The sequence below is a fragment of the Corapipo altera genome, unplaced genomic scaffold, assembly GCF_003945725.1.
Source record: "Corapipo altera isolate COAL_440 unplaced genomic scaffold, ASM394572v1 24b, whole genome shotgun sequence".
Lineage (NCBI taxonomy): Eukaryota > Metazoa > Chordata > Aves > Passeriformes > Pipridae > Corapipo > Corapipo altera.
In genome coordinates, this window is record NW_020884888.1 from 14,188,752 (window position 1) to 14,204,001 (window position 15,250).

A 15,250-nucleotide genomic window follows, 5' to 3' on the forward strand; every position below is an offset into this window, starting at 1 on the left:
TTTCCCTTTTCCCAACAGATGCTGAATCTCTTATGAATATGTGAATATACCTCCTAGTATTTATGTTCTGAACAGTAATAATGTAAATGAAATTAAATGCTTCTTTTTTGAGATCTAGTTTTACAGTAAAGAACTTATGTTAATTATTTATCAGATTTAACAGTGCTAAAACAGAGAATAATTACCTAATACACATTAAATAGTTCTAAAAGGATTTTTAATTTCTAGATGACATCATAAGTGCTAACCTGACGAATTCAAATCTATAAATCATCCTGAATTTCCAAATACCTACGACCTCTGGTTTATAGTGACTCATCGTAGTGAGATTTCATAGATTAAGAAGATAGTCCTTCAAGGAGACAGTGAACTAAAATGCTTGCAATTCAAGTCTGCTGAAGTTAACAGTATTGAAGATAAACATTGCCAGAGTCCTCTGACAAAAAATAATAATTGCAAAGTTACTGGAATAAATGACTTTAATTTAAATTACCTTTTGAAATAGTGGGTGGTGGAGACTACAGACAGTGGTTCTTTTTGAAATAACACAATTTTAAATTCCTTTTGCCTGTTTGTCAAAATCACTAAATAACTGCAGCTTCAGCTGACAAACTGGTACTTGAGAGTGATCTTCCTTTCTGTAATTACCATAATCCATAATAAGTAATATATTACTTTCCACTATACAGTCCCTCTTCCAGTATCCAGATTTCTATGTGATAGATACCACCTCAACAGACAGGAAAAAAATGTAATGTCTCAGGTGGCATTCTGTCTGGCAGAATGAATTACTGAATGTTGCTGGCAAGAACACACTGATATAAAAGCCTATGCCACATCATCCAAATGAGCAAGAAAAGAAAATCAAGTCTGTGCATAAAGAGTGAATTATCATTTCCAAGAATTCCAGCTTATCCCTTTTTAAGCAGTAAACTTGTACAAAATGTAACTAAGTTCATTATGTTCAATGAATCACTTGTGGTTAATTAGTAGTGATCCCTAATATCACTTGTCTGACTTCCATAGGAACATTGTAATGTATTCATATTAATCTTAGGATTGCAATAAATTTTTACTACATTTTGGCTTTTCAAGTTTTAATTACAGTGAATTGGAAGGGACTCCATAAAGCATAGTCATGCTTCTCCTCACCACTACTGTAATGGTCTTTTAATAAACAATGTAACTCTTATAGTCAAGGTAACAGATCTACCGCCAAAACTTTATCCAAATGCTACCTTCTTGGTATATGTAGAATATGAAACAGGCTGCCAAGGGAAGTGGTGGAGTGACCATCCCCAGAGGTATTTAAAAGATGTGTAGATGTGGCACCTGGGGATATGGTTTAGAGGTGAACTTGGCAGAGCTAGGTTAATGGTTGGACTCAATGACTACAAAGGTTTTTTCCAACCTAAAAGATTCTACGATTCCCTTTTAAAATTGTATTTGCTTCCACAAGGATATCAATATATTCTGGTACGAAAAGAGTGCTATTTTCCCTAGTCAAATTCATGATCTTTAGCTTTTGAACAATCCAGTATAGTTGCATACTAAGCTGCCACTTCTTAGTTACAAACCAATGCCTCACCCTTGCAAAGAAACATCTAAAGGGTTTCCCTAGAAAAAACTTTATTAGAATTTGCCATAGTTTAAATTTATATACTTTGCTTCTTTATATTCTTTACTTTTTTTTTTTTTTTTTAACTGAGCTTTTCCTGCTTTTGGCCTGAAAAATATTCTTGACTGAAGCAACCCGACGTGTCTGTGCAGGGAGCCTTTAGGCTGTCACAGAACTGTGCCAAATCTGCTCGAGTGAATAAAAGGGTGCACTTTTTTGGCCTTTCCTTTTAGATGTTTTCCAGTTTCACAAGAGATCAGTACAACTGACTGTGCACTCCCATCAAATACATGAAAAGACAAAAAATAATAATTAACAGAGTACTCTCCTAATAAATTTTTCAGCAAAAAGTTTCTTGATTTATAGTTTTTCTAGAGAAAAAGTTTTAAATTCATTATCGACCACTTTTCTGCATATTCCTATGCCTCATTATATAAGTTTGCAAACTCTAGCATCTTTGACTGAGGAAGCTGAGCAATAAAACACTTAATCAAGATGTTCTGAAGTATGGAAACCTGGACTCACCTTAAGAGTTTGAGGAGGGAATTTTAACCAGAATTACACTAGTTTAGTATTAGAAAATACTAGCATAAAATATTAATGAGTTGAGAACTCAAACAAGTAGAATTATTACCTCCCTTAATTCAAAACCAGAAGAATAATTATGATTTATTTGCTGTATTCTTCCTTTATTATTGGCAACCGTTGCATCCTGTATCTACTTCAAATGTTTTAGGTACAAATAAGACTAACATTCTACTTAATTCTATTTGAGTGATATAAAGAATCCTCCATCATGATTCAACTACGCAAAGCTTGATTCTTCTATACTTATATTGTCTTTGTAAAATGTATTGAAGGAAAATCCCAGGGAAGCAGAATAATTTAAGAATGAGAAGATAATGCTAAAAACCAACCAACCAACCAAAACACTTGACTGAACAAAAAAAGAATATTGTTACATGTTTAGTTCTTGGTGTTAACCTTGAAGCTAATGAACCTGTGTTCTGTAAGGATGCACTACACTGTGCCTAAAGCTTTACCTTTAATAACCACCTATGCAATGAAATATTCCAGTAAAAGTTGGTTTACCTCCCTAGGCAAGAATGAGCAAAGTAAACATCCGCAGACTGGTCATCTTGATTCTGGCTGAACTCCCATGTTCCCGTTTCTGCACACATGTAATAAAAGCACCAAAGTAGTGAGAAACCCTCTATGTGTGACGTTGCATATTAGGAGGGTGAAAGACAAATGAGCACAGCATGCTGCAGGGAGCTCGTTTTGGGGAGCATCACTTGGGGAGCTCTACCTGCCTCTGCACAGCCAGGAAACATCAGAAACACAAACATTGTGAAAATGCAGAGTTTCTATAGCCAACAAAGGATGTCTGACTACTACCAGCATCTATTTACATCAAGTTTATCCCTTTTCAGGCACAAAAAAAGAGTCCCAGAAAAATCCCCACCTGAACTATAGTATGTCTATAAACAATCAACAAATCAGGTTTTAGGGAGCCTTCGTTATTTTTTCCTGCACCTCAAGTCAAGTTAAAAAAGCATGGTAAGATGGGCTCTGTGGAGACAGTCAGCACCAGCAGAACAAGACGAGCTACAAAAGACCATCAAACACCTCTCTCCATGATTTACAGGAGTCAAAAGCAGTTTTGCTGCCATACAACTGAATGCTCCAAGTGACAACAAAATACTGCTTTCCTGGACCATGCTCACCAGCCACATTTCTATAAAAATAACCAGAATCCTCATGGGAGATAACCCAGAGGTGGGGAATACTGTTAAGTACTTTGGCAGAGGAAAAGCTGCCTGAGACATTCTCAGACAGCATTGCCAGGGCCTGTACGAACACCCAAGGATTTACTTTCAAAGCAGGTGCTGGGGAGCAGCAAGGGTGCTTTGGACTCAGCTGAACTCCTAGAAATTGGAAGTGCACCTGTGCCACTGGCAGCAGGAACAATGGTGGGGCAAAGGTAAGTTACACCAAACCCCCAGCCCAACGTATGCATTTTTGTACCCTACCTGGTCACAGCAGTATTGCAGTATCGTTTGGGTTTAGTTTTAGACATTACATGTTCTAATGTGAGACCTGACTCCCTTTAGATTAATGCCTTGATAGCTTCAGAACCATTCAGTGCAAGGAGGTTCACCACACTGTACACACTCCTACCATAGTATTTATTATGCAGCCTGCAGAAATTCTTTTTTTTTTATCCCATGCACCAATATACATCAGTGCACATATACAGTGGGTCATATCATTAGGTTATTCAAGTCCTCTGCCTTAGCGCTCCTCAGAAAAACACCACAGCAAAGAAACTCAGTTTTTGCTAGGAAGGGATGTGAGTCTTCTTTTATTCACTGTCTCTGGCACACCCCTTAGTTTATCACAGAGCCTGCACACAGGCTGCCAGGGCAAATTCACACTTTTATATTCCTTTAATTATCCAAGAAATGTTTGTGTGCTTCTCCTTTGTGTGCATTCAGTTCACAGTTGTCATTTATTTTTTGAGAAAGTACTATAGCTATCTGCTACAATGAAAAATATATCTTTTTATTGTTTTCTAAAACAATGAAATTATATCTAAAATAATTAATGAAATTATATCTAACACTACTGTAGAAAAGGTATGAAAGGATTTTATGAGGAGTTTTATCAGCACATGATCTTTTCAATTATTTCTACAACGGAGCCACACAAACACTGCTGTATATAATTACAGGCAGATACTGGCTCACTGATTTTTAAATTGTTTTTCTGGTTGTGGAAGGTGAAAGAAAAAAGATTCAGAAGTATTTCACAAAAAGCAAGGAGGTTGAAAAATTAATATTCCATCTAAAGCAAAGGAGAAGTAGATTTTAAATCAGTAGTACACTTCAGGTTATCTGCAAAATAGTAAACGACTTTTAGTATCAACTATGTGGCAGAGAAAAAAGAAACAAACAACCTAAGAATATATTTTTCATTAAATAATCCCATGCAAAAATACCAACCCTTAAATAAATTACCATAGGAAAAAAACCCCCCCTCAATAGCAACTTTCTGTTTGTGGTCAACTTAAAATCATTTCAAAATCTCTGACTTTTGTAGTCACTTCTTTCACTTCTGTCAATGTGACATGCTAACTTCTCTCCAATATTTAATAGCACTCTATTAGTCAGCTGCATTATCAACTTGGCTACCCTATCAAGAAGTCCTTTTGATGTTTCAACAAACCCCATCCAATCCCCTCAATGATCCTGAAAAATGTAAAAAAAAAAAAATCCAACAAACCAAAATAAAGAAACAATACACCCACATATTTTACTGATGACTGCTCTTTTGTACCTTGTGAACTTCAAACCGACTTTTAAAATGATGACGAAGTTCTTAGCTGTAGATGCCAGAAAACCATTCAGGTGGTTAATTCCCACCCTTATTAGAAAAACCTCGCTTCAAGTTCCTATGGGGAAAGAGAACTGTCTAATTTTTTTCCCAGACAAATTATTGTTATTCCCTAGGTTTTAAAAAATCAATAGCAGAACTTTGTGGCTGTGCTATGAAAGTTTTTTACTTCTTTTCAATGATGCAGGGAAATATCTGCAGCCAAATTTCCAGATAAGTCTCAAATCAATGCTTTCCTCTGCATTTAATACTTGCAGAAATTTACAGACAAGATTTTTCCTTTAAAAACAAGTTTTAAACTGCTGCAGTCCTATTTATATTCAATTTCCTTACACTGATTGTGCTTAATAAAACTATTCTATTTCTTCTTATTTAAATGTGATTTAAAGTTCAGGTGCTACACCACTAAGAGCATTATTTAAGTATGGAGCATGCACTGAAAGCCAGTAGCAGTCTTGCATTCCACAAAGTCACTGCTTAAGTACTTGCAATGGGGGCAGCAAAGGCTGTTACTTAATTGTCAGAGCATACACGGTCCATTTCCCTGTAGTCTTTGACCATTCCTCCTGAAATTGTCTACAATAGTTGAAATTATACTAAATTTTATTTTGTTACTGAATTCAATTCACACAGACCAACCCCCCAAACCCCATTAACTTTAGTTTTGAATGAACTTAGCCACCCAGAGACAGAACACTTGCTACTTAGCTTCCAGTACCAGCCAGTTTCCTTTAGTTTCAGTTCTGCAGACAATTATTGGTGTAACAGTGAACACAGAGAATCCTTTCACAGTGGAAGCCTGTGAAGCTTTACTGTTCCAAGGAAAAGAATTTGCAGGGCAACATGTATGTGCTGTATTTTATTTAACTTTAAACTTGGAAGCAATAACAGCATTAAGGAAACAAGTACTATGTGATTGCCCTGTTCTCAATCTTCCCTTGGTGTCCATTTCATGCCTCCATGTATTTCGGACAGGATACTGGGCTAGAATCAATACAATCACTCTTTTATTTTTATTTAGAGAAGCTAATATCAAACCAAATTACTTAATTTTGTAATTTCCCATTATTAATTAAATAAAAAAAAAGGATACTGGTACACAAAAAGAAGGAATTAGCTCAAGGCTGGATTTTTGCTAATAATAGTTCTTTCTGTTTGCTTCAAACCTATTTTTATTTGAGAAAAGAGCTCATTTCCAAAAATTAGGAACCTATACCGTAGCACATTAGGAATAGAATTAAAGAATTTCAGTTCCAAAGGACCTACAAACACCATTGAGTCCAACTGCCCAACCACTTCAGGGCTGACCAAAGGCACTGTTCAAATGCCTCTTAAAACCCTGACTGGCTTGGGGCATTGACCACCTCTCTAGGATCCTGTTCCATTGGTTTACCACCAAAATGCTGGTAAAAAAACGCTTCTTGATGCCCAGTCTGAATCTCCCCAGCAGCAGCTTTGAACTGTTCTCAGGTGTCCTGTCACTGGATCCCAGGTAGAAATGCTCAGTACCTCCCTCTCCCCTCAGGAAGCTGCAGAGAGCAATGAGATTGCTGCCCAGCCTCCTTTAAATTTTAAATTTTGCCACTTCTCCACAGTATAGGAGTTTCAATAGCAGTGTACTATGATATTCATTCAGTCCTGGTGCTAGTATTTGGATCTGATCCAAACCAAACAAGTACCCAAAATAGTATCTGGAAATAACTTAAGTGCTCAAGAAATGAATCAGAAATAGAAATTAGAGAAATCAATAATGGAGAGGTAGAATCCTCTCTGCCCTGAGGCAACTGAGCAGACTGCTGCCTAAATCCCAGCACAGTCTATCAGTACCCATAAAACTGTTCTTCAAGCATGCCTTATTGACAGCATTGCACAGAAAGTATGATCATGGTTGACATGCTTTAAAGAAAACAGTACAACACCCTGAAAGATAAAATGAGGTCTACTTTCTTCTTTCTCTCCTTCCTCTTACCCCAACAGCTCAGCTATTAAAGCACTTGTGCACAATGTGATAGAACTAGACATAAAAATTTATTCACTTGCAAGAAACAAAAGCAGTATCTAAGTTGAATGTAACCATCAGGCTATTCCCTGTCTTTCCTGTGGAAACCTCAATCCTGTATAGAAAATAACACAGTATTTTAGGTAAGAAAGTCCATTATAAAAGACACCACCACAGTTACCTTCTCTTCGCATCAAGTTTGGAAAGATTTCTTCAGAGAATGAGTATGGACCGTAGCACTCTCATATAAGGAAAGGCAGTTTCCCAGTGGAGCAGAAAAAGCTACTGAAGATCAAGGGCTGAGAGTGAATTTCATGTAAGGTACCTTAAACAAACTGGCCAGCTTTTTGACGTTGGGTAAGAAACATTCAGTGAATTGAGATCGATTCTTTTTTGAGGCACGTAGTTCCCTATGCATTGTATTACCACTATAGGAACTTAATCCAACCCATGGAGACAGTCACCTAAAAATAAGCATTACAACACACCTTTTCAGTATCTTTTCGGTTCTGGTCTTTGGTACCATAACATTAATTTCAAAATAAATATGGCATAATATAAATGAAATTCCTTTAAGGAATATTGCAATAGTTCCTCCTGGGATAGCTAACTGCTAGAGTAGGTAATAAAACACACTAGGAACATGAAGCTCTTCATCTTCTCAATATCAACAAACTGCACAAGGGTACCCCTTCAGCAGAAGACTTAAGCCTTAACATGGAGATCAAGCCAAGCACCACATGCTGACCATTGTTTTAGGTAAATTACATAAAGAACACTTTTATATGACTATTTCAGCTACAGCATTTGCTCTGTGTTGTCCCTGGTAACTAACAGAAAGTGATTTTCTCTAGGTTTTGAGGGGATGATTCATTTTAAATTCAGCACTTCCTTAGGGAAATAATGCAGACAGAAGCCAGACGGCCTCGATCTTGAAGAAAGTGTATTCCATGCAGGAAATTCCCAGTACACACACACAAAGCATGTCTTTCTGTGAAATCACACATCACAGCCCTTCCCAGTTCTTCTCCTCTACAGACTCTTCACATTAGCTTTACTCACCTCCTTCCAAGAAACCCCCCTTCACAGGGCTCTTCACCTTCGCCTCTTTCCATGTAAACAATTCTCTCCTTTTCATTCCATTCCTTCTCCCCCCTACAGAAAAAAATACAGAGCCAGGATGTTTCTTCTTTCTACTTAGCTGATGGTTTTGCTACTTCGTTTCCTGCAGCTTATGCCTGTTGGGGCCAGATCCAAACTCCTACTGCACCTCCATAGTGGTGTAAAGTCCTCCATATAACTAATAGAGAATATTCTTAACGTCAATATATTGTCTGAATTTTGAAAATTGATATATCATGCAAGACACTGCATGATAGTCACCTATACCTTATATGTATGTTGTCTTTTATTCCTGCATTGTTCACCAGATGTGTGGACATGAAACATTGCCACAAAACAGGAGAAGATTCTGCAGGAAGCAGGAAAGATTTTGTTGATCATTTTAATGGGAGGATTAAGTAAATGATTTGACGTGTACACTTAAAAAGATGAGTTTAATAGATGTTCAACAGACTATTTAAAATATTATTTTCTGTTGAGAGGAAGGGTAACTTAGGGTAACTTTAATTAATTAAACCTAATCATAGGGTAACTTAGGTTTGAATGACTTCTGGCATCATTTGGTCTGGTCCCCACTTAGAGCTGGGCTAACTTCAGAATTTGTGTAGTTAATTCTCTTTTTTTTAAGAGAGAAAATAAAATCTGATTAAAGATGAAATTAGAAGAGTTTGGTGAATTTAGATGAGACAATTGAAGTCTGAAGCGGCTTTTATAATGTTGTAAGGCTAAAAACTGGGAGAAAAAGAAATAGTCAGGGGAAGCTCACAGGTGGGACAAGAACAAACAAGTTCATACTAGTCATTGAAATTTTTGCTGGAACTTAAAAAAATGTATTGAAACATCACGGAAACAGCCAATCCCCACTCCCATCCAATGTGAGTTGAGATGGCAAAACTGTACTTGTTCTGCTCTTAGAAGGCTGTTTGGTAAGTTTATTAGAAAGAGCTGATGTTAATTCCAGTTTTGAGGAACTGGACTACAGCTCAGGATGGTGCCTCCAGTTCTGCATTTGAAATAACCTTAATCTATGATGCTGCTGACTTGGAGATTGTCACAGAGTAGCATATACATAACTGCATAAATTAATAACTGATACCACCAGAAACACCAGGCAATACAGAAACACAGGTTTGCTAGAAGCAGTACCAAGAATCACATATGCAAGAAGTCATAAGTGTTAAATTTACATTTCAGTGCACGAACATAAAGGCAGCAGAAAATTACTTCATAACCTAAAATGTTAGATGAATGTAAAGGTAATTGGGCCTGTTAGGTGGGTGCTAAGCAGCTGGATCAACCCATGAACAATTGGTAGTGATTTATGATTATAACTATGGGAGTGAAATTTCTTATTTGTAAAGTGTCTGTTTGCATACAGAGTCAACAAATTATCCAAGTAACTAAAATGGCACATGGTAATAACAGCTATTTAGCTACATGGATCACCTTTAATCACACATTTATTACTGAAAATGACTAAAGTTATATTAATGTGAGCTGACAAAAAACAAACATAACCTTTAGACAGATTTGGAGCTTTGCTGTAAGCAGATTCTTTTTATTCTGTTTTTTTCCACCACTAAGGTTCAGAGGGGAAAACAAGAATCAGATCCCTATGAAAATCATAGCTTTTCCATTATTCATTGCCTACCAGAAGAAATACAACACAGGAGACATTAGATATGTAAAACCAGGTTCATAGGTCAGACATTTGGTAAAGATAGATGTAAGAAATACATTATATTTTTTAAATTGTGTGCAGGCATTAAAGAGAATATTCCTAAAGAGTAAAAGGATATCTTTGTAGAATTTGGAAGAAAATATCTTCCAGATATCATACTAGTAATACTGAAAGCAATAATATTTTTAATTATCTTTATTAAAAGAATATTACAATACAAAATTTTGGGAAAGTTACTTGATAGCCAAACCAATAATTTGAAATTGTTTTGTTAGCAAAAGGATGAAATCATCTTTCTACTTAAATAGAGACACCCAGAACATGAAGTTTCACAAGATAAATATTGAATCTTTTAATCTTGATATATTTACATAATGTACACATTTCAATACTGAATTAAAACTTGGCAAGAGAACTTTGTGTTTTCCCGATCCTTTGTGTACTCATGAACAACAAAAGCACACGTCTGAAATTCCAGATTATTATTCCTTTAAGCTGCCAAAAAGACCATCTTTCTCCCCACAAACTTGAGAGACCAAAGCAGAGAGTAAATGGGACAAGTAGTGAAAGCTGCTTGTTACTGAATTATTGCAAAATTTTCCAGTGCAAATGTGTCCCTAACGTACTAGAAAAGTGACTTCACAAATATTACAGATTCTCGCGTTGAAAAAGAATGCAGGAGGCTTAGCTATATGCTTTTATCTCTTGTAAAAATTTAAGAGATGAGTTAATCTGTCACTTATGGCACCACTATGTTCATATCTCAGAACCATTTAACAGAAGAATTCAACTGCTGAGATAGCTTACTTGTGAAAACCAAATTCTACCTACTGCAATCTCAAAGCACTTCAAATTAGAAAAGTTCTAACACTCTAAAGTGTTAAGATTGGGCAGTGATCCTCATTCTGCTCAAGGGGCCATCTAGTACTTTCTGGAGGGGCTGCATAATTATGCAGAAAAATGTTAAACTGTATTAGGTTAAATAAAAGCACTAATTTTCTCTGCTGACTCTGCTGAAAAAGCAGACAAGGGAAATGAAACACAGATCTCAAGTAACTACTGAGCTTTACATTGGCAGATACAATCCTTTAAAAGTCCTTTGTTTTGCTGAAAAGGTTGCTGAACCATAGGAAAATTGAGTTCTTGGCCACCTATGCAAATCCCTCTCTAGGATGCCTCAATATCACTTGTTCAAAACAATTCATTAAAATTCTTTCTTTCCCATGCCTGGTAGGTCCAGAATTCAGTTAGTTTTCACTACAGCTCATGCCACTAAGTAACACTTTTCTCTTTGTGCCCATCCTAATCACATATTCCGTGATCAGAAATATTACATATATATAAAATAAAAGTTACCAGCTTTGCATTTATTTCAGATTTCTTTTCTCTATTTACACTAAATGAAATTTTGAGGGGTTCTCAACTGAGTTATCCTATAATTTCACTAACTCTGCAACCTCTTTCTCTTCAAATATCTTAATCTAGGTTTAAAAGCTGATTGTAAAATTAAGAATTTTGTATTACTTCTTCAGTGCATCTTGGAAACAGTCCAATCAAAAAGCTAAATCTGTTCTCCCTGGCAAAACAGAACTAATATGAAAAGTGAGGAAATGGATTTTTTTTTTTTTTTTTTTGTCCCTGAATATGAATCACATAAAATCTGTTCTGGATTTAACAAAATTAATTTCTCACAGTATAGAAATGCTAAAGCTCATGGCTGAAAACAATAAGTTTGCTTAAGAAAACAATGATTTTGTGACCATTTTGAGGAAGAGTAGTATTTGCAAGTGAGCTTAAGGGCAGTCAGTGTCAAAAGCAGAGACAGATTCTTACTCCTTATCATGTAGCAAAAACCCCTGCTCAAAGCAGGGTCAATGAGCACTAGCTGGCAGGTATTACTCATTTTCAATTTAAAGCTGTATCCAGATCATAATGTTTTTTTCATTTTAAAGAATACAATGAGTATGCAAAAAGCTTATAAAGAAAACATGAAAAGACCACTGCTAAACAAAATCTTGAGAATCCCAATTTCAACATTTTTTTGTACTGAACGGTATAGTTCAAGAAAACACTGTACAGGACAACTGGATAGTTTTGACTTCAATACCCACCAGCTTTGCAGTTAGGATGGATTGAAATAGAAGTGATTTACACAGAGAAAAACACTGTATCTGCCCTGGTTTCAATAAGAACGGTGTTCTTCTCAGAGATCATGGTTAAGGAGAATTTGTATAACACAGTATTCTCTAAGTCTCATGATGCACTATATCATCCCCAGTCCAAAACTGAAGTAAACAGAGGTAATCCCAGATTTTGTTATTCTATCAAGCTGGGAGTTGCAATTTCTAAACAGACATTACAAAGTAATGTAATTATGTAAGAAGGCAGGAAAAAAAATCAAAACCAACCGCAACTCAAGCCTAGGCTGACTTCCAGAGGTAAAAATTTGCTAATAATTCAAATTGAAATGGTTGAAAGGAAAATAAGTAAATGCATTTGCTTTTATTAAGGTGTCACGCAGCACATAATTTCTTTCACAGAGTAAAAAAGGAAAAGTAGATCTAATATATCTGGAATTCCATTGGGCATTTAACCCATTATCAGATGACACTGCCATGTTAATAGCTTCAAAACTAAAGTGAGAAACAGTACAAGATTCGAACATTGGGCATAAAAAAGGCAAGACAAGAGACAACTGGTGGTGTTAAACTGAAGCTAAGCAAGAGGGAAACAATGCAGAATTAGTCAAAAATCAGTCTTGGGGGAATACAGTTTTTCAGAGCAGCATGCAAGACAAATTCAGCCAGTTTAAAAATGAGGCAAGATCAGTACCTGAAATATATTAAAGAAGTTTTCCAATATCAGATAAGACTGGACTTTTTGTTTCTCAGGTTAATTCCAGCCTCATCTTACCATGAAGAGGCTTTAATTTTTTCAGGAAATTGTTTCAGGAGACTGAAAACTGTCTTCATTCTCCTTGTGCAAGTACTTTTTTTTTTTCATAATAATAAAAAAAGGAAATTGCTTCTGACCAGGTCACTAAAAAAAGTAGAAATTTTGAAAATACTTTATAGTCATCTATAAAATAGAATTTATAATAACAATATATCTTAAATTACTCATAAAGAAGTCTTTAATTAACTTTTCCATAATATGCTGCCAATAATATAGTCAAATGGAGAGATATTGAGGAAAGGTTTACTATAATTACCACTACATGTATAAAACATTAAGTTAAAGCATTATATGGTCCAGTATATTTGTTAATTTCTATTTCACATGGAAACTCTTTCTGTAACTGAAAGAGAAAAATAGGATAGCAAAAGAGTAGACACAAAGCTACATTAGAAACATCACCATTTGTTGCCATAAGCACCACAGTATATGAACATGATCCATCTGCACATTGCAACATATTTTCATCTTTCAAGATGACAAATACAAGTCAGTTTTAATTTCGGATTCCAGGCTTCAAGGAAAATAAATGCCTCTAGTCTCAGAAAAAGCAGCTCTTCATCTATGCATATGTACATATATGTACACATGCACAGAGGTACTGAGACATAGCATTGACCCATTTGAATAAAACAATAGCATCATAGAACAGACCTTACAGATAATCTAGTTCCAATCCCCCTGCTATGGGCAGGGACACCTTCCCCTAGACCAGGTTGCTCAGAGCTCCATCCAGCCTGGCCTTGAACACTTCAAGGGATGGGGCTTCCATAGCTTCTCTTGACAACCTGTTCCAGTGCCTCATGACCCCCCACAGTAAAGATTTTCCTCCTAACAACTATTTTAAATCTCCCATCTTTTAGTTTAAAACCATCCCCCCTTGTAGTGTCACTATCTGCCCATTTAAAAAGTTGTTCTCCCTTTTTTTATAAGCTCCCTTTAAGTACTGAAAGGCTGCAAGGAGTACTTGAAAATCATGTATCTATGTACTAATCTTCATATTAAATCTAATGTTATATATGTATATATTTAAGAACCTGAAACAAAATTTGGTATTTATAAACATTCAAATGATTTCTTAACATACTTATTTACAAAAGTTGGTATTTTAATCATCATGATGTCAATATCATTTTGTAGCTATTCATAAAGATTCTATCTAAAACTAAATACTACTAGGCAAATTGCATGTAAAGTTTAGGTGAGGCACACTAATTGTGGCCAAAAGTTTTCTGCCCTATTTCTCTTAAGTCACTGTTTTCACCACTGACAGAAAAATTTACAAAACATGTTATTCTGCAGCACTATAAGTCCAAAACACCTTTAATGTTTCCATATTACATGTAAAGACTGCCTTCTCAAGATTCACATGCACTATGAATTCTGCTTTACACTAGCAGAAGCACTTTCAAGAATTAATGCATAATGAAAATAGCCTACACAAGAATACAGGTTCCACTCCATCACTGAGTGACTCCCCCGTGTGCCAAGTCAGTGCCAGGCAGCTGATAAGAGGTGAGCTCCGTGTGACAGCCAGCACCATCACCTGCCTTGTTAACAGGTGACCTGGGGCTGGGCAGAATCCAAAAATACCAAAGCACATGAGGGAGCATATCTCCCAGTATACCTACATGAGGAAAAATTCCTCTACGGTAGATGGTGTTTGTAGAAATGGTGGCTTGATTGCCTAGTAAATTCCTGTCCACCCCAATCCAAAACAATACGGTCCTCTGACACAATTCCAATGTTGCTGCTAACTGCACCTGTACTCAAAGAGCTATATTTCTGAAAACATTTAACATGAGTTATTTGGGGTTATTTTAGATTTTTTTCTGGTTCCTTTTTTTTTTAGAACTACTTTCCCCTCCTCCCACCTCTTGCCTATTACAAAAAGCATTAACTGAACTTCTGATGAGACCAAGCACACTGGAATCTCAAATACTATTTATCCAATGAATAAAAATATTTATCACAAAAAAATTAATGCATCCTTTTATTTCTTCCAAAACAGATTTTAGGTTCAGATTTTACTCAAATCAGTAGGAGCTGAAGAAGGTAGATTACTACAAAACTCAGGTCGTCCATAAAACATGACAGTAAAAATGTTGATATATTAAGTAACTTGAATTCAAGTACTTACATTAGACACATAAATTTGACTTCTGTATACTTAGAGTCAATGAAGTTTGTAAAAAACCAGGTGGCCTGTTCTGGCTTGTACAGTGTGCTTGGCACTACTGTCAGTGTCCTCCTAACCAGGACATCATAAATAAGAAGGCCAGGCCTGGTTGTATTTAAAATCCAGCTTCAAACTGTATTGCAGACAGGAAAAAATGAAGGTGAATGTAACCTCCATTTTTGCTTTGAAATTGTGAAAAAATAACCTGGAATCACTGAGTCAGCAGAAACAGCAGGCCATGATACCATCTTCTCAAGGTTGAACTACATTTTCAGTGACATTTAAAAGGAAAGGGTTCTT

General features: G+C 35.9%; 1 protein-coding gene across 14 annotated transcripts in view; it reads right to left on the reverse strand.

The window, feature by feature from the left end:
* The window catches only part of CTNND2 (catenin delta 2), a 631,505-nt gene that overhangs the window by 300,935 nt on the left and 315,320 nt on the right, over positions 1-15,250 (reverse strand). For 10 of the 14 annotated variants that reach the window (XR_003527693.1, XM_027643865.1, XM_027643864.1 and 7 more), the window contains one exon: positions 8,076-8,168. The exons of the other annotated variants lie outside the window; for them this stretch is intronic. Coding sequence is in view for 9 of the 10 variants with exons in the window: in XM_027643865.1 (XP_027499666.1) it covers positions 8,076-8,168 (93 nt within the window). In the remaining variant the exon portion in view is untranslated. The remainder of the gene's footprint in view (positions 1-8,075; positions 8,169-15,250) is intronic. 14 annotated transcript variants of the gene reach the window in all.